At 42.4% G+C, this 22,533-nt stretch overlaps 1 protein-coding gene across 3 annotated transcripts; it reads left to right on the top strand.

Annotated features, from left to right (window-relative positions):
- On the top strand, positions 7,568-21,617 carry SAMD13 (sterile alpha motif domain containing 13). Of its 3 annotated transcripts, none has more exons than XR_002441039.1 (6): positions 7,568-7,982; positions 9,440-9,511; positions 13,629-13,740; positions 19,365-19,782; positions 20,794-20,876; positions 21,518-21,617. XR_002441039.1 is itself a non-coding variant. In XM_021404255.1 (4 exons), the coding sequence occupies exons 2-4, from the start codon at positions 9,459-9,461 to the stop codon at positions 19,506-19,508; spliced, it is 309 nt and encodes a 102-aa protein (XP_021259930.1). In that variant the 5' UTR covers positions 8,072-8,213; positions 9,440-9,458; the 3' UTR covers positions 19,509-20,631. The 3 variants fall into 3 exon arrangements, 1 of the variants encoding a protein (XP_021259930.1); XR_002441038.1 differs by lacking the exon at positions 7,568-7,982 and adding an exon at positions 8,072-8,213; XM_021404255.1 differs by lacking the exons at positions 7,568-7,982; positions 20,794-20,876; positions 21,518-21,617 and adding an exon at positions 8,072-8,213 and having other exon boundaries at positions 19,365-20,631.

Here is a 22,533-nt window from a genome sequence, read left to right as displayed (position 1 = left end):
AAGTTCTTCTCTTAGGAAGGAGTTTTATGACAGAGAGCTGTAATAGCAGTTTTCCTGTGCTAGGAGATAAAAGTTAATCATCTTCCTTTGCTTCCAAAATGCTGGGAAGGCTGGAAAGAACACTGCCAGGGTATATTTACCCAAGTGGAGTAAGGTCTCAGCAGCCGAGTGTGTAGTGCATTCTGAGTCCATCTGGTCAGTTCGAAAACTCCAGGAAAAAATAGTCATGAATAGGACAATACTGAGAAAACTGAAGTGCTGGCAGAAAGGCTTGATCCTTCACCTCTAACACCAAAGTACTGGATTCAGGAGGCAGAGAGAGATTGTTGCCCCATCAGTTTTCTGGTAACTGGAGAGAGAGGGAGAGAGAGAGACCTGATTTCTCCATGCTCCCTTCAAGATTGTTCCTATGGCAGTGTGGCTGCCATCAAGACATTGATAATATAAAATCAGTATGTAAATTTGTCCTTAGACAATATCCTTTAAAATGGTGATAGATTGAAATGGAGGATGTGTTCTACCTATATGCACCTTGTCAGAATCATACTCAGCCAAGGGTGAAATCTGCTTGTGATAGCCTGGTTTTAATCCTGAGCCCTTGATTTTGGCGTTCTCTTGTTTGCATATCTGAAAACCATCACAGATGCTTGATGTTTTATTTTTGCTTGTTCTGTTGCTTTCTTTGCAATAAGATCATAAATAGTGAAAAGGAGTGAAATGAAAGCATTTGTATTATTTAAATGACTTGTAAATAGAGAATATTTAAATGGCTTATAAATTACCTAGATCCTACAGGTATATTTCTCTACATACAGTGATTAACCTTTGTGGGAAGAAATCTTCTATAACAAAGCAATTCAGTAAACCAGCTCCTGCCAGCCTGGAAGTTCTCTCTAGATGTTTCTTCAGAAGGGTGCTGACAAAGTGGTCTTTGTTTTTCACTTTCTTCATATCACTTAGAAAATAAAAATTTGTTCTTTACTTTTCTCCCTCTCTGCTCTTCAATTTGGTTAATATTACTTTCTGAAGTTCTGTCATCAGAAGATCCTGGTGGCAGAATCAGCCTAAAGGCTACATGATATGTTATCTATATAACGTAGAATTAAAAAATTTGTTAACATTAGCATGTTGGATTGCGTAAGGAGCATGGTTTTGAGGTAAACTTCACAGTTGGTCCCAGCTACTATGGCATGGTCTGTGATTACAGACTGGAATTCTTTTGGATAAACTGGAACATGTGCTTTGGAAGCAAGCCTAAGATGCTTCAGCTGCTACTAGACAAGTTATGGGACAGGTTAGACAAAGGTTAATGCAAATAAAGTCCTTAAAATCTGTATTGTGTAGACATTAGGATGTTTGTGCTGTTCTGCTTTGTAACTCCAGACCTACGAGGTTCTACTGATCGCTGATGAACACAGCCCTGGTGGACATAGCCCTGCTTTCCCATGTGGTCCTGGCAAGCATTAAGCCAAAAGGGGAGGGACAGGCAGTAGAGTATGCTGCCAGAAGCCTTGGGTCCTGCTGCCTACCCATGGGCCAGGCCCTCCTTGGTGCCAGGACTCCCAAAGCTGCAGTTGTCCTGTGACTGGAGCAGGTGTTTGGAACTGCCCGAGAGAGCCACGTTGCCTAGGGGGAGCTGGAAATAGCCCATATTGGTGTGCCTGTAGGCAGCAGGCCCAAGATGGCTGCCCTGGAGATCCACCTCGAGCAGATATGGCAAAGATGGGTCTGGAGGATCTCAGTCTGCTTCACAGTTGAAAGGAGCTGGTATCTGCCTGAGGGGTTTGTTTCAGCTCTGTCCTAACAGGAAAGTTTACGCTGGGAAATCTGACTTTTCTTGAACTCTTTGTGCTCCAGCTTACGACGAAAATCTGTAAATTAAAATGGATCACAATTCCACTTTAACGTAACTTCTCAATTCCAAGATGTTCTATTTGCATTCATTTGCCCGTAGATGGCACGTGGAAATGACATGGATCAGGATTTGTGAGAAGTGCCAGATGCAGTGTGTAGGAAGAACAGGCAGCTTGCGAAGTACCCATTGACAAGTAGTAGCAAATGAGGAATTTGGGTAGGTGCATTCAGATAATAAGAAGGTAATGTAGGCAATACCAACCATGAGTATCTGTTAATTACCTATTATGTTTTGCCTTTAAATCCTTTATGAATTAATTAGTAGCTACTGCTTGCAATGTTTTTAACTGGGTTTTGTATCAGTAAAAAAGAAGTTTTTGACACTAACTTGAACAAAAGCGTTTTTTCTGTATTACATGTGTCTGCAGCAGCTGCATGAAAATTCTCCTAAAAATCCAGGACTGATTAATTCTAATTAGAAGCTAGGGTCAGAGTGTTTTCTGTTTTAATAGCACCCAGTCCCATTTATTTATTTCCTGCACTTGAAATTTCAGAAGTCCTGTGCTTTAAAACAAAGATTTTTTACAATAACGACTTTCTAAACAAGTTCATTAAATATACAACATTAATTAAAAAAAAAAAAAGTGTATCTTCTCTATTAGGGAGTTGAATACCAATCAAGTTAAGTTGCATCTCTATGTTATCTCCACTACTAATTATAGTTATACTGTTTAAAGTCAAAAAAAAAAAAAAAACACCACTGTCCCCTGTTTTTCAGCTTGAGGTCAGCACCACCAGAGCAGCTGGAGAGAAAGTGAAGTTACGGCAACCATGTTCTGCAGAGGGTCTCTGGTTAGAACCTATCAACAATTCAGACACCAGTAAATGTATATTTTTAAAATGTCAGCCTCGCTGTTATAACCTTAATGCATAACTTCTGAATGCCATGTCTGCTCATGTTCACATGTGACTATCTGCATGGTTTGGGTCTTGCTTTATATCAAAGGAGGGTAGAGAGGGAAAGCAGGGTCCTCTCTTGCTGTGCGGCAGGAGCGCCCTGCAGGAGCGCCCTGCTACAACGGGAGTTTTCCTTTCCTGCAGTCACTGGTTCTGTTTGCAGTCGCTGTCTGCCAGACCGCACATGCATCTCTTTGTCTTTTGTATTTGCGCACAAGGTGTAGGATTGTCTTGACTGCTTTTAGTTTCCTTGTAGTTCAGTACCTGTAGAGCCTTGAACTTCTGATACCAAGATGACCAAGCCTCTGCTCTTCTTTATAAAGTGTATACCTGGCCCTGAATTTTACTGACTTCGTCTTCTAAGAAAACTTTTTGATGGGAAGGTGATATGTGAATGTTACACTGACACTGGTGCTTTTCAGGGGAAGTTAATGACACCTCAGAAAGCCTGTGCAAGATCCAGCAGAAGCCTTCATCACATGGGCACCTGTGGAGCAGCTGTTAATGGCCCCGTGTTGAAAACAGGAGGGCTCAGCACAGCTGCATTGGCACACTTTGATTGCTGCTGTCAGGTGGCTAGTGGAGGAGCTGGCTGCTAGTCTTGCCTGCTGGAAAAACAATAAGGATTTGGAAAAATAAGTTAGGATTTTTAGAAATGGAGGAGGTGTTTGGGGTTGTCTCTACAGAATACACTTTCCAGCATGTTATCTGCATGTCTGTGGTGGAAGTTTCCTTGAACTGACTCTGGGTCTCTTCTGTCTTTGAGCATGCATTCTGCAAGAGCTGTATGAACCTGTAGGTACGCAAATTACCCTGTCACTACTGGTTAGCAAGCAGGGCACTGGGACTGCAAGGCACCAGCATTAGGTTTTTGATGGTTTCCCAGTCATAGATGGGCTTCTTGCTCCTGGGGCAAAAAAGCCTCACAGTAAGTGGCGTCTAGTGCTAGTGCAGATTTCTTCACATTGTATGTAAAATATAATTTAGATTTCTGCTTGTGTCTTATTGGCACTTTTCTGACTATAACTGATTTTTTCCCAGTCTTCTGTGCAGAGGCATGTTGTTCTTCTTCATTTGTCTCATTTCATACAACCAAGCTGTGACCATTCAGATTTCCTGTAGATTTAACTGCTATTTCACTGAGATACCTGAGCTGCTCTTATATAAAATATCTTTATTAAGCTCGATTTTATAATATCGATCTTTCAAAGGAATACCGTTTAAAAGCCACTTGCTACGTTATCACTAGGCAGGCAATTACGTGGCATGGGATTGTGTTTTATACAATGATTTCTTGATGTAAAGTACATGCTTAATTAGCAAGTAGTTATGTTAAATATAGAGCAGTTATCAGAATAAGAAGGAGCACAACAGAACAAGTAGGGCAGGAAATTCTAAGTGAAGTGGATATAATTCACGTGCAGGAAGATTTGCTCAAGCAATTCAGTTTTGCAAACCACAGGAAACACAATCAGAAAGGTGCCACTGGCCTTGCATTGTGGTGAGATTTCTTTTGTATCCATGTGTGAGGAAGATGCAGTTCCAGTCATCTTGCTGGAGATTTATATGTTTACAAAAAAAGACTGAATAATGTTTACAGTGTAAAAAAGATCCTGGCATAGTAACACTGGGCATTTGGAGAATGTGTCCCTAAGCTGTACTGATGGAGTTAAAAAGCCATTACTTGATGTATGAGTGTGCTTTTTACTCATGCTGCATCACACAGCACAGGCTGAGGAAGCACAGTTCCTTCAGGAGAAGTCAGCTGTGCAACCCGCAGGGTGCAGCCAGTGTACGCATGAGGCCTTCTTGGAAAGCACAAATTGCTGGTAGTCCTTGTCCATCTCTGAAAGTGCTGCAGTACAACAGTGACAAATGCAGTGTAAAACAGGAAAAGCAGGCTGTATGATTGAACGTAATGCTCTAATTGAGCCTTCCTCTACCTACTGTATTTTTCTTTTCTGATGTTAAGAAGCTATAAAAATGAGGTTCTTAGTGACTCCTGTTCATCTTTGTTGCCACTGAAATTCATGCTCGATCATCAATAAAATAGAATCAAGTTTTAAGGGTCTCTCCATCCTCCCCTCCAGGCTTGCAGCAGGGGAGTTATGTGCATTAGAAACGAGTGCTGGGTTGGCACACATCGCTCTGCTGAATTCTTAACACAGGCTTTCTGCCTTTCTTCCCCCACTTGCTTGGCACCAGTGCTAGTTTTGGCCTTTTGTTTGGGCTTTGTGCAGGACTTCAGAGTATTGTGGGAAGTCTTGGCCATGCAGAGAACTCTGGCAGGTCAGAAGTGGCAGTAAGGAAGACATGGCAGCAGGGCTTTTAGATGGCCTCCCTGGCCAGCACAGGAGTAGTGAAGAGAAGCTTCACAACTGGACTCAGTGTGCAGGCTGGAGCTGGGAACTATCCCTCATATCTCTCCTCTGTGCCCGAGGAGGGCAGAGCAGGAGGACAGGCATTCAGCAGTCAGTGCTGAGGATCAAGGTAAGTGCTGACATTCCATTCAAGCAAGCCAGAAAGAGAGCAGACTGGAGTGGAAAACACCTCATGGATAACTGAGGAAAGAGTTTTCACTGAATGAAGCGTTGGAAAGGTGCAACCAGGGCTGGTAATGGAGATGTCTCCTTTTTCTGGATGTACAGCATTTGCCAGTGACTATGGAAAGGACTCTGAGGTACTTTAAGATGCCAGGGTGACAAGAAGCAAAAATGTTATATGGGTGTGATGGGTATGTGGTAGAAGTGTAAGTGCAGTATGAACCCAGGGTATTCAGAGTACATAGGGAAGATGGAGGGTAACTAGGTTAGTAGGCTGAAAATAACGACAAAAGAATTCAGTTTAAGCAGCAAGCAGCCACTATCAACCTGTGCCACTTTCACACCTGTGACAGGAATTGCTTAAAGTGACCCAGCCCTCCCCACACCCAACTTCTTGGTGATGTCTCTGCCTGAAGCTACATTGCAGGCTCTTGGCAGAGGGTGCCAGTGTCCCTGTTACCAGCCTGGCCACCCTGGCTGCCCTTGCAGTGTTGGTGGGACATCAGCTCCCAGCAGCCCCATGGATGCCATCACAGCGGCAGTTGGTGGGGCCGTGCTTGGGCAGTAATGGCGGGACTGGCCTGCTCTCTCATCCCAGGCAGAAGAGCTGCTCTGGTACTGGGCCACTGCCACACTGAGTTCTTGGTGCCCAATTTTTGCTGGGAACTCCAAAGGACACATTTTTTACTGACAGCAACGTGTGTTTTATACAGCTGTGTGACCTGTTCTGCTCTGTGTAAGGCTTATTTACCTAGAAGAGCACTCCTGGTTTTCCTTCAGTTGAAAGCACCAAAATCCTATGCTGTTTTTTCACCTAACCTTCCCAGTGAATATGTTTAGTCATATTTTTACACAGAAAGAAGAAGGATCTAAAGGGACCCTTCATTCAGCTCTGGGAAAATCGGAGTTTGGTGCTTGGTGCTGTCCCATGCCAGCTGTGCGATGTGTTTGGCTGCACGCAAAAACTTTCAGCAAAAAACTAACACTCTCCAATACCCAGAAGATAAGATCATTGTGTGCAGTAATCCACACTGACTTCCATGTTTGAAAAGCTGCAGAAATTCAGTCAGGACCCTCAGTCCAGCTCAGTCAGCACTGCTCCTGCTCCAGTCTCACGTGACCTAGAAACAGTCTTTACCAGAAGCGGGATGCAAGTAGTCAAACAAAACACTTAATTCACTTTCCTGCATTGTCTCCCTCCAGACATAATCTCACTTTAATTAAATCACCTTACCTTAATGAATGAAAATGCAAGCTGCAGATCATATTCCACATTGAATTCTTCCACAGCCCGTTTTCTTAAACTTCTTCTCTTTGCTGCTCAAGGTCTTTTATGCTGTGTGCCTCATGCTGAATGCTCCAAAGACTAATTGAGAACATGATGGAAGGCATGGGAGAGCGTGAGTAAAGAGCTGGTCTATATTTGTAGCTTCAAATGTCAGTTTATTACCAAAGTCAGAAACCAGCTGATGCAGAAAACTCGTTATGGCCTCATTTAGAGTGCTTATTTCTCAAGAGACAAAAAAGAATTTCATTGTGTGACTTGTCCAATGCAAATATGCCACATTTTACCATATGCACTGGGATGCGAGGTGAAGGTTTTCTTTAGGGTGCAGTATGTTTAATATTTTATTTGACTTGTTTATCTGTGTTTGTTTAAAATCTAAAGCAGCGAGGACTCGCACCGCTGTTAGTTTTCAGCATTCTTATCAATACTCATCATGTTATTTGCATAGTTTTTGTATGCTTTGGTTATTTGTTTGGTTAAGGCAAAATGAAATGCTCAGGGGGAACCATGTCTGCAGGCCTGTGGGCTCAGCTGTGCCTTTCCTGTGATTACTATGCTGCATCCAGTTCGCAGTTTTAGGGCTTGGATCCCTGTCCGCAAACACAGGGTGCACTTAGCTGCTCCTGGGGGTGATACCAAAATGATTTCTGTACTGATAACAAATTGGTACTGTTAAGAGTCGCTGGGACACCATGCAGGTGCAGGGGGGTCTGCTAAGCCTTAGTGTGGAGTTAGGTAGGATGTGGCGGTAAGTACTGCTCACACTGATAGCGTGTCATCTGTGGGAACACTTCTATGCTGCTAGAAAATCTCTTGAATTTGAGGAAACTTGGGAGAAGAAATAACCAGAGTGCGTAATAGAGTAAAACAATTTAAAAGCGCAATTGCAAGAGAAAATTGCCAAAATTCCTGTTAACCTCAGTGGGGGGGAATGTTATTCCAGTGGGCCAGACCTGGCCTTTGTACCTCACTGCACCGCAAACCCCGCAGGGCCTCGCATATGGGCAGGCGCCAGCACGGCCTCACGTCCCCGAGGTGCCCACCACGCTCCGGTTTCATAGACAGGCCAGCGCTCGCTGCTCGCTCATGCACTGACAAACTCATTTCAGAAGCAGTTTGATGCAACTTCACCAATTTTCCAAAGCCGAGTTGTTACTATTTCCCACCTATTTCCCGAGGCTCTTTTCCAAAGCTCTCTGCGGAGTCGTTCTCCACCCCCACCACCCGCTGCGCAGGCACTCCCGGCACACGCTTATGGGTAGGAGGAGTGGAAGCGGCCGCAGGAGGGCCCGAGCCCCCGGCCCCGTGGCGGCAGGCCGGCAGGCAGCCCACTCCCGCAGGTAGGCGCGGCGGACGGCGCGGCGCCTTTAAATCGGCCGCCATGACGCGGGCGGCGGTTTGTGTGGGCCGTATGTGGCGGCGGCGTCACGCGGGCCGGGAGCCAGGCGGGGCCGCTGCCCGCTGCCACACGGAGCCGCCTCCGAGCGCCCCGCTGCCGGCGGGGGGCTGGCGGCCGGGGCTCCGCCGCGCCGGAGCAGCGCGTAGCCATGCTTCGGTGTAGTTGCCCGTAGGTAGGTCCGCCTGTCTTGCTTCCCCTTCTCCCGCACGAAAAATAATGACAATGTGGTGCCACGCTGCGTGCTGGAGATGCTCGTAAGATGGTGCACGCGTGTCACGCAGCGCCCGCCGGGAGACCCCAGGTGCGGGCGGGGTCGCGGGCAGCTCCGTCCCGGCCCGGAGCCGGCGGCTGTCAGCGTGCCCTCACCTGGGCTGCGCCGAGCGGCGGCCGCGGGCGGCGCCGAGTGCTCCGGGCTCAGCGTGGAAGGAGCATCCTCGCCGCCAGTTTGGTGCTGCTCTCTGGGGCTGGTAACTGCCTAATAAAGGGTCTTTTCTTTATTTTTATTTTGTAAGTAGCGGCGTTAATTGCTGTCTGTTTTTTGCGAAGTTTTAGCTGAAGAGCGCGATTTCCCTGTTCTGTACTCCCCCGAGCTCTCTGACATACCGCCGGCGTCCATTAACGCTACAGAAGGAACATCCCGAGCCCGTGGGTAGTTACGGTGCTCCCCTACATAGAAATGCCTTTGAGAGCAGAAAGAGAAAGCTGGGCTGGTTTCCGTGCCTTCCCTGGGGCCTGAGAGCAGCCAGCGGGCTGGCTTTCGTCCCGTGTCCTTTGTACGGTCCTTTCCCCCTCCGAGCTCAGCGTGTACAGAGGAAGCTGTGCAAAGCGCAGGAAGGATGGGCTTACGGAGAAGGTGCAGAATTAGGCCTCGGGAGTTTGGGGCTCGTTCAGCGACTCGGCTTGCCAGTTTGTGTGTGACTGGGGTAGAAATCGCATTCCTCATTGGTGTTTCAAGTCCCCATTTGTGAAACAAGGACGTGGATTTCCAAGCCTTGCTAGGAGTAAGGCTGTGCTTCTGCTTGGGATCCTCAGTACAGCGGGGTGACTGAAGACACCGTGAGCATACTTAGTATCTAGCCATGGTCATGTTGCAAGCTGGTCTTTCTCTACATAGTTTAGATAAAAATTCTGTTAGTTTAAAAAAAAAATCATATGTGATGCTTCGTGTCTGAAAATCAAAGAAGGTGCTATTTCCTGTGTCCCAAGCGCAGGGAAACTTTTCCTGATTCATTAGCTATTACCAGTTTTGCCAAGGCTCTGAGGGAAGTGGTCTTTGACAGCTTTTTTGCTCTCAGATGGAAACAGTCGCATCTCTATAGAATATTTGTTTCTGTTATGTTATGTTGCTCTTTTCATGCGGCCAGTAACTAAATGCAGCTTTTTTTCTCCCGTTGGTAGCTGCTGAGGAAATCTCTCCATGCTAACTGTTGACATGGAAAACAAGGAAAATGGTTCTCTGGATGTCAAAAAGTAAGTGACTCCTTAGAGTTTGGTTTATGTAAACAGCACGTAAATTTTGATTGTATTTTTCCATTGACTTAATATGGTTGGCAAGGGTGAGGACCTCAATCTTTGCTCATTTCTACCATTCCATGTTCTTGATGAATTTTATTGCATTTCTACTTTGAAATAAAAGATTCTAGGGCACTGAAGTGATTTAAAGTGGTATTCAGGAGGATAGTACAGCAATGGAGAAGTGTAGAAGCTAATAAGTTGGGAGTATTCCTTTTTCTATGGATTTCTCATCTCAGCTAGAGACCAGAGCAAGTGGTAGCACAGCGACCAATACTCTGCCCATGTTCATCTGTTTGCTTGTGTGGGGAAAGCTCCTCTCACCATCTGCTTTGACTGACGAGGTAAAACTCCTGCGGAAGGACTTGCAAAACTCAAAGCAGCAAATGGTGCCTGAGGTGTCTGTGTGCTTTCCAGAACCAATGCCTGATGGGGAGAAGTGTCCCACATATATGTCTCCTCTCCTTCTTATTGAAGGAGGTGTATGCATCTCTCTGCTGACTGCCCAGCCATCCTGAGCTGAGAAGCAGCATGTGTCCCTTCTGAAGCAGATATTTGAAGCTGTTTGCTGAAGAAGCTCTAAACAGAATCCTTCTTCAGACCTATGGTGGGAATAAGGGAAAGATATGACGTGCACTGTTCTGCAGTTTTCTTCAGTGTAGTGGGCTGCAGGCTAAAGGATAGGAACAGTTTTAGAGGCATTTCCTTATCCTTGAAGGTTATCAGTTCTTCAGTTGGGATTGCTAGTCCTAATCTAACTTACTATCTGAAAAGTGGAGTTTTGTGTGGGAAAGCAGCCATGCTGTGTTAGGCTTGTAGATGCTCTGGTGATAAGTAACACAAAGAAAGGAACTAAAGAGGGTTTATCACCTGTCCTCTCAGACTGCAGCACTTCTACAAAGCTGCACCTCATTCTTGTCCTTCAGGTCTCTTTGCCAGGAGCTACCCATGAAAATGTGACAATGCTTAGGTTCCCTGGCACCAAGTAATATAAATGATAATAATAATAATAATCGTCTCTTCAGGATGCTGTTGAAACACCTGGTTATGATACAGCATCAAAAGATCTGCTGGTAGCCAATAAAAGTTGTATCTTCCCCATTAACTCAAGACTCTGGCTACACCACACCAATATAAAAAGCATTTCCCTGTTTAGTGACCATGCACAGATTATGCTGTGTATGTCCCTCAGAAGCCACCTTCAGTTACCCATTTTTCTTCTACACCTGAGACTCCATGGCGGAGGAGAGAAGGGAAGCAATCAGAGCAAGGACAGCTTACATTTAATCATTTTCCCCCAAGGCTTAGGGACAAAACTCAACTACAAATTGCAATGGTTGTTTTTAAAAACTGGTAGTGATTATAATTAAACAGAGCATAAGCTGTGGTTTCTAAAGGAAAGTATATAGTATGTATCTACTAAGGAAGAATTTGGCACTTTCTTGAAGTGGTTATAAATAGCTTGGATAAAATCTGTTTGTTCACAGCTATGTCCTTCCAGGCCTTGCTGCTTCGGCCACATGATGGCAATAAAGGCACAGGGACAGTGCCAAACAGGAGATAAGTCAAATCTTTATTCATTGTTAGCACATCTAGCATCTGATTATAAAGCCTAACATAACTAGCTCTCTTAAGGTTTTAGGGCATCCAGGATGTCTGGCATAAACTGGTGTATGACTAAACTGTGGCTCTTATATATTCCCTTTTCTTATCTAAACAACAGAGCCATGTGCAACATCAGGGCAAGGAGAAGGCTGTCTAGAAGCCAAATGAGCATCTGTGTGGGTAGATGAGTTAAAATCCATCCAGCCCCTGACAGTATGCCACATGCCTGTGAGTTTTCTGCAGCTGTAGCTGTGGAAATTGGCTTTGCTTGAGGTCCAGCACGATGCTATTCCTTGAGGTAGGAACTTGCTGTTATTCCTGGGGTTAGGAATGACTAAGGTGGAACCCTTGAAGGCATTGCAGTTGGGCCTGGGATGGGGCTAGGCCAAGCTCTGTGTTCCCTAGCAGTAAAAGAAGAGCTGTATGAAGAACTGATACACTTGGGCTGAAATACAACATTGTGAGGGGATTGTAGTCAGCTTGAAATGAAAATGCTTTGAGAAGTAAGCAAAATACAGTTAGGTATTTTGACAGACTGAGTCTTTCGTTTACTGTTTAGGAATAATTAAATTGTTCTTCTAGCAGTTTTTTTAATACTGAGTTTTTTGGGTTTAGTTGATTATTTTTAATTTTTAGTTGAAGATGTATCATTGCAAGTGTCTGTGTGTTAAGGGAAAATGCAAAGATATAAATATAATTCTTCAAATCTTGCTTCTGCAAATATACATAGATTTTGTACTGTGCTTTTTATGGCATTTTACGTTGTAAGCCTCAGAATGTGTACAACACCAAAAAAAAAGTTTTCAGGTGCAGCTCTGATAAAGTCAGATTGTCTCATTTAAAATTTTGCTGAGTGTTGCTTTTCTCTGCAATCCCAATCAGCAAAGCAATTCATAAAGTTGTTACTTCATGAGCAAGAGTAAGAAACTCTGGCCTTTGCTCTTTGCTCTGAAATATGTATATATTCTATGTGATAAGTGAAAGAAACTGGTTTTAAAAGGCCGACTACAGCATACAGTGTGGTGTTGAGGTTGCAACACGAGTCTCTAGGGCCAGAATTTTGCTGCCTTGTAGATAAGTGCATTCCAAGGTTTAAGGAAGAAGTGAAAATCAGTGCTCACCATGTTCACATGGTCATAGAAATAGGAATGTTGTAGAAACAGTGATCTAAAGCACTTTGTGTGATTCTACTTGCTTCTCTTCATGGCTAGTTTTAAAAAATGATTGGCCCTTGATTCACCCAGTGAGTTTGCTGAAAGACATACAAGTCTAGCAGGAACAGAGGTGGTGGAAACTGGAAAAGAAAAGTTTGAACAACAGAGCAAAAATTTTGTCAGAGGAGTATAATCTAAGTTTGCTTTCCATCTGGTACTCTGATCTGTATGGTTTTGTTATTTCTTCATTAACATTATGGTTAAGCATGCATGACAGTGGAAAATGTCTGGCTTGAACTGTAAGCGTGGGACATGTAGCTGGAGAAGCATGTTGTAGAATTTTATTTTCTGCTGACTGACATCTTGTTCTTCATACTCCTACACTGCTGTAGGACAGGCAGTCAAGCTCATCATGTGTTTCATAGAACCATAGAAGCGCCTGGGTTGAAAAGGACCTCAAAGGTCATCTAGTTCTAACCCCTCTGCTGTGAGCAGGGTCACCAACCACTAGACCAGGCTGCCCAGAGCCACATCCAGCCTTGCCTTGAATGCTTCACCAAGAGTTTGCAGATACATGAAGGTTATCTGAGATGACATGATGGCAGGCTGAGAATAAGAAATTCAGGGTAAGAGTTAGCAACGTGAATGATTGGTTGGTCTTGCTACTGTGGAAAGTAATTGCTTGAGGTCAATCACATAAGTGATCTGTTCTGATTGTGTTGAACGGATATTTTCTTGTGTTCTTAGGTGTTTAGGAAGTCCCTGGATTTCTCCAAAGATAAGTCAAAAGGAAATTTTGGAGGGCTCTCTATATCGAGCAGTTCATGCAATCACTGGTGCCTCTATTTTCTTGTTTTACAAAGTAAAGATAGTTTCCAGTAGTGTCGACCCATGTTACAATAGCACAATCTCATCTTGGAAAAGTGATCTGCATACTGCAATTCTATATAAATGCTGGATAGCTGGAAACAAACTACAGTCTTGAAAGACCGTGTACCTCAGACACGGTAGCCTCTGTTCTGCAACAGCAGCACACTCACAGGCAAAGCTCCTGATTGCCTGCCTTTGGCTTATGTGAATGTTTGTATACTTCTTTTCTGAAGGGAGAAGTATGTTACTTGTCCCTGGTATCAGGTCTTTGAAATGGAACAGAAAAGCAGTGATTCTTCTCTATTGGAGTGGTGGCAGGTGTGTTGAAGGGTACTTTTCCTGGAGGAACAGAGAAGGGAACGTATGTGGGTTGTCAAAGCAAGTAAAGAAGCAGCAGGTACTCTACAGGCATGTAGTGATTATTTGTCTGGGTTTGTATTTTGCAGTTCAATAGAAAATGGGAGACCACCAGATCCTGCTGACTGGGCTGTTACAGATGTTGTGAATTATTTCAGGACAGCTGGATTTGAAGAACAAGCCAGTGCTTTTCAAGAACAGGTAAATCTGCTAGGAAACACTTGGACTGCCACCACCTTCTCCATTGCACGTTTTTGCCATGGACCCAGTGATAACACCGTTAAATGGGAAAATCCCACATTAGGTGCTTGGGTATGTTATTGGATGAAAACCCATGGGAGTTTAATAGTATCATGCTACAGGGTGTGGATAAGAGTATGTTTGAAATGTCATCTGAAAGGTGAGGAATCTAAACAAGTTTTCTCGCTTAGACTGGTTTAAAATGTGAATGGTAATTTCCTTCTTCCTAAGTATACTGTGCAAATACTTTCATGAGTACTTATAAAATCCAGGGTTCCTAACAGGCTAATTGCTTTTGAGGATGTAGAATGAAAGGGGCTGCTGTGTTCCGTTGAACTTGACAGCGCAAATGAACAGGGAAAGAGTAAGTTGGCAGTTAAGGGGAAGAAACTTTTTGGGCACAGGAGCAGCGTATTTGTAGGACAGTCTGAAGAGATTGGGTCTTCATTTCTGGAGCTTGTGGAAGGGAGGTTGTAAGCATCAGGAAGACCTGGGAGTTTAGATCCTGCAACATACTCTTGAACTGAACAAAAGCTATGAGCTGGAGAATTTTCCATCTGCTTTTATATGACAAGGAAAGGCTGCTGGAGTAAAATCAGTTAAAGGGACAGCCATGGACTGCTCTCCACAGAAAAACAATTGTGGGAGCATGCAACAAGTTTCAGAAATCATTCTTACAATTTTAGCTTTTGCAATTAGAGAGTTAGCTTCAGTAGACTAGAGTTAGCTTCAGTAGATTACATGGCATTAGTTTCAGTATAACAAGTGCCAACATTATACACACACTTTCTGATGCTAATGAATGGCTTCTTCTGGCAGTTTTGCAAAGAGCTTAGCTTTTGTATAGCTCCTTGGTAACTCATCTATCAGCACATTGGTAAAGTATATTTAGTGAGGAAGGATAGGGGTGTTTGCTTACTTGGCTTGTGGTTCACTTGTCTGTAGAGAAGGATCTTACATCTGCAGATTGTCAGTTCAGCACATTCTGTAATAAATCTGTAGGTTTGTGTGCAAGTACTAGGAAATTAATTGTCATGATAGTTTGGATGGGGCTTTGGGCAGTTTGGTCTAGTGGAAGGTTACCCTGCCCACGTCTGAGGGGCTGGAACTCTAGGTGATCTTGTAAGGTGTCTTCCAACCCAAACCCTTCTGTGATTCATTCCATGACCATTTGTGTTTAGTTATCAAAATGGATGGCTTGACTTTCCAAGTCCTGAGCTAGAGCAAGATATGGCCAACTTTGTTGGAGAACAGTACATCTAAACTGAAATAGAGTTACTGTTGGTCAGAATAATCTTGCTGACCTTCTGCACCTGGGCAATGAAGTACCATCTGGTTGGAACTGATGAGTATAAAAAAGTATCTAAATTTAGCTCTTTGTTCTAGGAGGTGAACAGCCTGATGCTGGGTAATTCTCTGGCAGAAGGGAGAGAGGCTTTTCCTGCAGCTGCTAGTAATTTTTGAGAATTCGAAGATGGGTAAACAGCAACAAAAAAAGCCTAAGTTTATCAATTCCTTAATACCAGTATTCACGTCTCCTCGATAACCCTGGAAACATGACTTAAGAAAAACACAAGCCAAGTAATTGCAGCCTCTGGGTTTTTTCCTTATTCTGACAGATACCTCTGACTTTCATCACATGCCTTAACCTCTCTACACCCCAGCTGGCTTGTCAATAATACTGTAGTAATTACTACTGATCTTGCAGCAGCAAGGTGAGGCTAGCTCAGGAGTTTTGGCAAAGCAATTTGCAACAGCCTGATGGAAAATAGCATGTGGAAGTGACATGTACAGGTTTTGTTAGTATTCTGCAGTGAGGGCAAGTGGCTTCAGGAGGAAAACTGAAGTAAGCTTATTTCTTGCAATATATTGCCAGGGCTCTGCTAGGTCAGATGAGCAGTAAGCTGCCATGAGCAGAAATGTGGTTTTCTTTCTGCTGCTAACTCCACTTTATGCTAAAGCTTTGGAGAGAAGCTGACAGGTGCCACCAAGATACAGCAGGGAGATGTGAGGTGGACATTTGCGGTGGAAATCATTGCCACTCCCTTCCGCCTCTATTCACTTAGCAGCATAAAGAGCAGCAAGTGCCTGGTTCTCCAGGCAAGAACCAGCTCTATCTGACTCTTCCCTGTCTGCTCCAGGAACAACCCTGTCTCTATCCTCTTTACAGCAGTGTTGTTTTGTTTCCTCTGCACTGTTTAGAAGACACTAATTTTAACTCTGTATACTTATGGTATTTGTTATCAGGATCTCACAGGCTCTCCAGGTATGGCAGTCACAAGGTGTGCAGCTGAAACTGTGGCCATCTCTGGTTTTAAATGCCATTTGTTCTGCAGCTTGTCTGAGTCCCAGAATCTGAAATTTGTTTGATCTGCCACTGCCATGGATATGTACTGGAAGGGGAACAAGGCTGTAAGTGGTGAGGGGAAGTATCCCAAGTCACCTACAACACTGAGAAATTGTTTTCTGCTGAACTATTTCAGAAGTGTTAGCACAACAGTTTTCTTGTGAGGCACCCATAGTTCAAAATGTAATCTCAAGAAATATTAATGCATTCAAGTTCTACGTAACAGTAACTAAGTCCACACTTTTAATGAATCTAAATACATCTGGACTCACGTGATGCAAGTGACTCAAAGGATTTTGTAAGATGCGATTTTTTCCTTATACATTTTAAGGAAAATGTAAAAACATTTTAAGAACTACAGAATACTTTTAATAACTGTATTGTAAGTGCTGGTAGGACATGATGATTGTATGATGGTTACACATTATTCTTTCTTGGAGTTTCGCTGATGTCAGCAAGCTGTAAGAGCTCTCTGATGAAAAGATTCAACTGGAAGATGTTGCCCAATAACCAAAACTGTAATGGCAAGACAGTTTTTCCAGGCAAGTCAAGAAGTTGGACGCACAGGATAACTAAAGAGAGAGGCAGACCAGATGCGGGTGAGAGTGTGAACATCTCCAAAGAACTGTTATCTGCAAGTACATGGCTGAGGTTTCTGTAGGAGCCTTGGGAGCACAGCAGGCTTGCTCGAAAATGAAATCTTTGTGACGTGTCCTGAGATGTGCTAGTGCAGTGCCTGACCTTCACTACTGCCCCTGCAGCTTCTTAACATTAATATTGTGTTATGCAGATGAGCCTAAGGAACCCAATTGCTGGCCCTCACTGTAGTGCCTTACCAGAAGGGAAACTGAGGTTTGACGTTAGCTGATATCTGCTGCCATCTTCTAGCCGGTCCATGGCATGGAGGAGCATGTGGGCATGCTGGCTGCTACACTTTTGTGTCAGCTGTGATGTAAAACAATACAGTTTTCAGTCACTTGGAGAAAGAGCAGACTTGGCTTTTGATTGGTCGTGTGAGAATTTGCTGAAGACGGCACACTGACTATTGCAGCTGAGGTCATTGTGGAACTACAGTTAGCTCTAGATGTGCAGAGGGATAACTCTCTAGGTGGCACTAAAAGGGCATACCAAAAGCTGGCGTTGAAGTTGCATCCTGAAAAGTATCTGGAAAATAGTGGAGTAGCGGAGAAGAATTTCATGGAAGTCTCCAATGCATATGAAGTCTTACCTGGTGCCAAAAGGTGGAATGACAATGGCAAATCTATGGAAGCAGTTTTAAGGGGATAGAAAACAGAAAGAGGTGGAAGTAAACCATAAAAAAGACATAGAGATGTAACATACTGGAATTTTAATACATATTTACTCATTCTTACTCAGATATGTTTAGAGGATCAGTTTTCTATTCAATGAAATCCTTACATGGTCTACTTCCCAGCATTTCTTGAATCCGTGGGGAACCCTATGGAACAAGAAGGAAAAGGAAATAAATTCTCTCTACCTATTCATGGAGTTTCTCCTGTTCCAGGTACTGGATATTCTTCATTTGGATCCCTCCAAGCTGGAGGCTGTTCTTACTCCATAACGTCATTGAACAGCAGTGGAAAAGGCAACTTCAGATCAGTCGTATCAATGAGCAAAATACTCAGTGGTGTCAGAATTTCCACAAAAAGAATTGTGACAAATGGAAACAAGAAAATATCAGCTGTTTTTAACTATTAACATTCTCAACAGAATTTGGAAGGAGGTACCTGTTATAATTGGGTAAAAAGTGATTGGAAATGTGATTTTTCAGAAATACTGTTACAGTGCGCTCTTCTGGAGGGATTAGCAGTTATATCTCTTGGTGAGGTTTTAAAGAAATTTCACTTTCAGCAGATGTTTGACTACATTATATATATATGAATATATATATATTTTCCATCTATCTTGTATTTTTAAACTTTATCAAATCATGAGAGAGATCAGTTCAGACAAGTCGCTGTTGAACTCTAATGTGTCATCTTTGTCTTTTTTTCATGTTATATTGTAACCAAATATATGATTGGTAACATCTCAGAAACAACATTTAATATTTGTAAGGAAGATACCACAGTGGGATTGTTTTATGTGTCGTATTTATTTATGGTATTTATAAAAATACAAAATTGTGGTAATACTTAGTAATGGACACCAACAATACATGCAGGCATTTGAACTTTTGGCCATTGATGCCAAATTCAAGTTTCTTTTTTAACTGAGAGCAGAAAAGAATGCAACAAAGTGAAGTCCAGTGCAAGAGAACATCATAACATTAAAGACTTCTTTGGGCTGTGATGACCTCATGAGGCACCAGTCGATGCATTGAAGCTCTTGTTTCTTGGGTAGTGCAGAGTGATTGAACTGTGTGACAGTATAAATAAAAGGATGGTCATGAGTCTGAAACTGAGGTGGAGTTGTGAGATGTGGATTCTTTTTGCTTTCTGATGCATGGAAAATCATTTACAGTTAATTTGCAAACATATGACAAGGTTATCAGATGGTGGGGAGGAGAAAAAAAGCCTACAGTAGTTCTGATCTAAATAGGTCAGAAAGCCATGATTTGAGAGAGGAAACAAACAAACGTAAAGGAAAAAAAAAGAGAGAAAAGAATGAAAACCCTCTGGTTTAAAAGTGGAAGGTAATGGTTGTGGAGATTCAGCCTGGGAAGTTGCTGCCATTTCCATTGTAGGCGAAGGAAGTTCCGTCAGAGTGCTGAGCTCTGCAGTTAGATCCTTCCAAAAGTTCTGATTGCAGGAGTCTCCTTTTCCCACGACGCTGGGAAGTTGGTCATTTAAAGCAGGCACCTGAAGTTATTAGCAGACACTGACTAGTCCAAACTTGCACATTGCTGTCAATGGTAATTTTGAAATACATTTCACTGCCTTCTCCCTAAGCGTGCCCTTTGCTTAATGGCTGTTAGGCAAGCTGTACATGTACCTATTAATTTCGAACAGATGTACAAGGAGGGAGTTTTGAAATGAGGCTGATTTGGTTTTTGTGCTTGACTAAATAGTATTTATTTTAGTCAGCACATGTGAGCACTTGCAAAACCAAACAGCAGAAGTTAGCAGCTACAAACAATTATTTCAGGAAAATAAAAGGCTACTATTTTTTTTTTTTCTCACTGATCCTCTGTAAGTAGTCTTCCATTTGTTGCATGATTGTTCTCAGCTATTAGATTTGTACATTTTCTTTATCAATTCTTTAATTCTTCTTATAGGAAATTGATGGCAAATCATTACTGTTGATGACAAGAAATGATGTACTGACTGGACTTTCATTAAAACTGGGGCCTGCGCTGAAAATCTATGAATATCACGTAAAACCTCTACAGACACAACATCTAAAGAACAACTCTTTATAGCGAATTGTCTAATTGGGGTCATGTTGTGCCTCAAACAGTAAATAAGCAATTTGGTTTCATGTGATGGAACTTTGTAAAGAGAGAATATATTAAGAATTTAAACCAAATTTAGATATTTATCCTATTGGATAGAGTTGGCAATATACTGTATACTGAGTCTGAATTGAGAGAGGTGGTGTGTATTTTTCACATAGTACATAATGATTTTCTCTTTTAGGGTTTGTCAGTGAGCATGTTGAGATAGCTACATCACTGTATCCAGAACAAAAGGGAGGTATGTCATTCTCATTTTTGAGCCAGACATGTTCTTAATATCATTATTTAAATACCAAACAAACAAACAAAAGAAGAATGAAATAAAGTTTATGTGCATCTTTGGGAGAGATAAACTATTGGAAGTAGGTTTTGATGTACATTGAAGACCTACTGAAACCATTACTACTTGTAATTCTGGAATGGGACTGACACTTGCCAACTCACCCTTTTTTACAGAGGGTCCTATTTTGACCTTATTAAGGTTTATTTGTGGTATGCCGCAATGTTTAAAGCTGTATATAAAACTAACATAACCCCTTCGATAGCAGAAGGTGTTGCTGACAGGTGAAACTGGGTTGTGTATTTTTTGTTGTCCTCTAAATTTTTAGCTTGTTTTCACCTGTTTTTAACGGTAGCTCTATGTAAAGTATAGCTGGTTTTTAACAGTTTGTGTTGCTTTGCAAAACAAAGAAATAAATCATTCTTTTTTAATTTATGATAACTTGTTTTCTAACATTATGCAGAAATTTGTTAAGCAAACCTGCACATTTTTAATATTGTCTGTCATTGGTGTTGTAATGGTTTTTTTTTTAATGCTTTACTTAACAATTTAGATACTTGTTTTAAAAACTGAAAGAAGCTGTCTTGTCACCATACATCTCTGTTAAAAGAGAGTCTTGTTCAATCTGTTTGTACCAGTTCCCTATTTAATAGGTTGCTTGCTATAACCCAATAAAGCATTGCTTATGTTTGAATTCAGTTTACTTTATAGATATTTTTACTTTCTGTTTCTTTATTATGATATATTGGATTTCCTGATTTTTTTCTTCCACTTCCCCATTAAAACAGTACCAAAACCTACTGCATATTCTTTGCTCTTGTGATTACTTTTAACACCACCTACCAAGATAATTAAAGACTTTGTTATTTTTGCTTTTTCTTATCCAGTGTTACATACTGCTGAAGGAGAGAATTTGAAGCATTGGTTACATTCACCAGTAACATCTGTACTTCTCTTACCCCTCTCTAGAGCTGTCAGTGGTGCAGAGGTGCTGTGCTGGCACTGCTACAGCAGAGTGAATTATCCCTCAGTGCCTGGGAGATAACACACAGGTACTGCTTAGCACTGTCCAGGCTCACCATCTTCTCTGGCCCAGAGAGCTTTGTGATGACCTCTAAAATGGGATGTGGAGTTGCATAAGTGAGACTGAGCAGATGAGCTGGGAAGCAGGAAATAAGCGGGAGAGTGTGCTGAAAGTGAATATGGTGTGGGAGGCAATTGTGATGGGATGGAGCTTAGAAGGGAGAGGGTAGGAATGTGGTGATTTCAGCCAAGTGGGGACAGTATTCTGTGACAGGAAGGAGAAGCTCCTGTAATCTCATGCCTTAGGTAGTTGTCCTGCCTTCACTTCGATTTGGCCAAGTGTAAGGTAGCTGTGGATGCTACAGTGGTAGGAGAGTTGCTTATGTTTCTGGCATTGCCATTTGAAAGGAGATAAAGCCACATGTGTATCTGGACTATAGGTAAACCTCATGGCATGTGGTATGATAAATAAACTATATGCGGCATGCTTTCTTGTATAGTTTCTAACCTTTACACTGTAAAACATATTTATTTGGATGCATGATAGGATTCTGGAGTGTATTAACCATTTCTCTTCCTTTCCCTCATACTATGCTCTCTTTAGGTATCTGTCTGTTAGCAGGTTTGTAAGTCACAGTCTGAATTCTTGTTACAATTTTATTGTTTATAGTTTGGTAGCAGCCAGGGATACCTACTGGGAGTAGAGATCTTCTGGAAGACTTCAATCAAATAGAGAGAATCATCCCTGCCCTGGGGAATTTTCAGGTACAGTCTGTATCAGGCCAGTCAGAGGCTGCAGCTGAAAAACTACACATGAAATTCCTCTAAATATTTTAATACAGAATTTAGATCTACTTATGAGAAGGATTGTGTGAAGCAGCTGTCTGTAGCAGTCTGGAGATTCCTACCTGCCCTGAATTTGTAGAATTATTTTTGGAGTGGAATACATAGTGCTACCAAAGGATAAACTGAATATTCTGTTTTCCTCCATTTGAATGTTTTTTTTTAGTAGATCTGTGAATGATACCGAATTTAAAGATGTTCATTCCGTCAGGAAGTAAAAATCTTTGCTATACAGCTGTGAGGACTCATTTGGTGATTACTGAGTACTGTGCTTTCTTTTAATGTGTTTTAATGACTGTTGTAGTTTAACCCAGCAGGTGGCTAAGCACCACACAGTCATTTGCTCAATCCCCCCTTTCCAGTGGGATGGAAGAGAGAATCGGAAAAAACAAAGTAGACCTTGTGGATTGAGATTAAACTATTTACTAAGATAGAGAAAAGGAAAAGGATAATAATTATGACAAATATATGTATGGTGATTACTGAGTACTGTGCTTTCTTTTAACATATTTTAATGAGCAAGTGAATTGGATTTTAAAACATCAAGATTGTATTCTTCTCTTGATCAATACTGTGAACTGGTTTATACAAGTAGAGGCTTTACAGAAAGCTCAGTGCAAGCGTGGAAGGGAATTTGGAGTACGTCATTCTGAACTGTAAAGCCTCTACTTGTCTTGTCCCTGATCTTTTTTGTTGTTTCCTACTGCTCTCTGAGCTTTCTAGTGCTGCCCAGAAAGGTTGTAGAGTCTTCTTCTCTGTAGATACTCAGAACCCACCTGGACACTTTCTGCAACCTGCGCTAAGGACCAGGAGGTTGGAGTAGATGATCTCCAGAGACCCCTT

The sequence above is a fragment of the Numida meleagris genome, chromosome 7 (assembly GCF_002078875.1).
Source record: "Numida meleagris isolate 19003 breed g44 Domestic line chromosome 7, NumMel1.0, whole genome shotgun sequence".
Lineage (NCBI taxonomy): Eukaryota > Metazoa > Chordata > Aves > Galliformes > Numididae > Numida > Numida meleagris.
The sequence above is the reverse complement of the archived record's forward strand: the minus strand, read 5'-3'. Positions and strand labels throughout refer to the sequence as shown.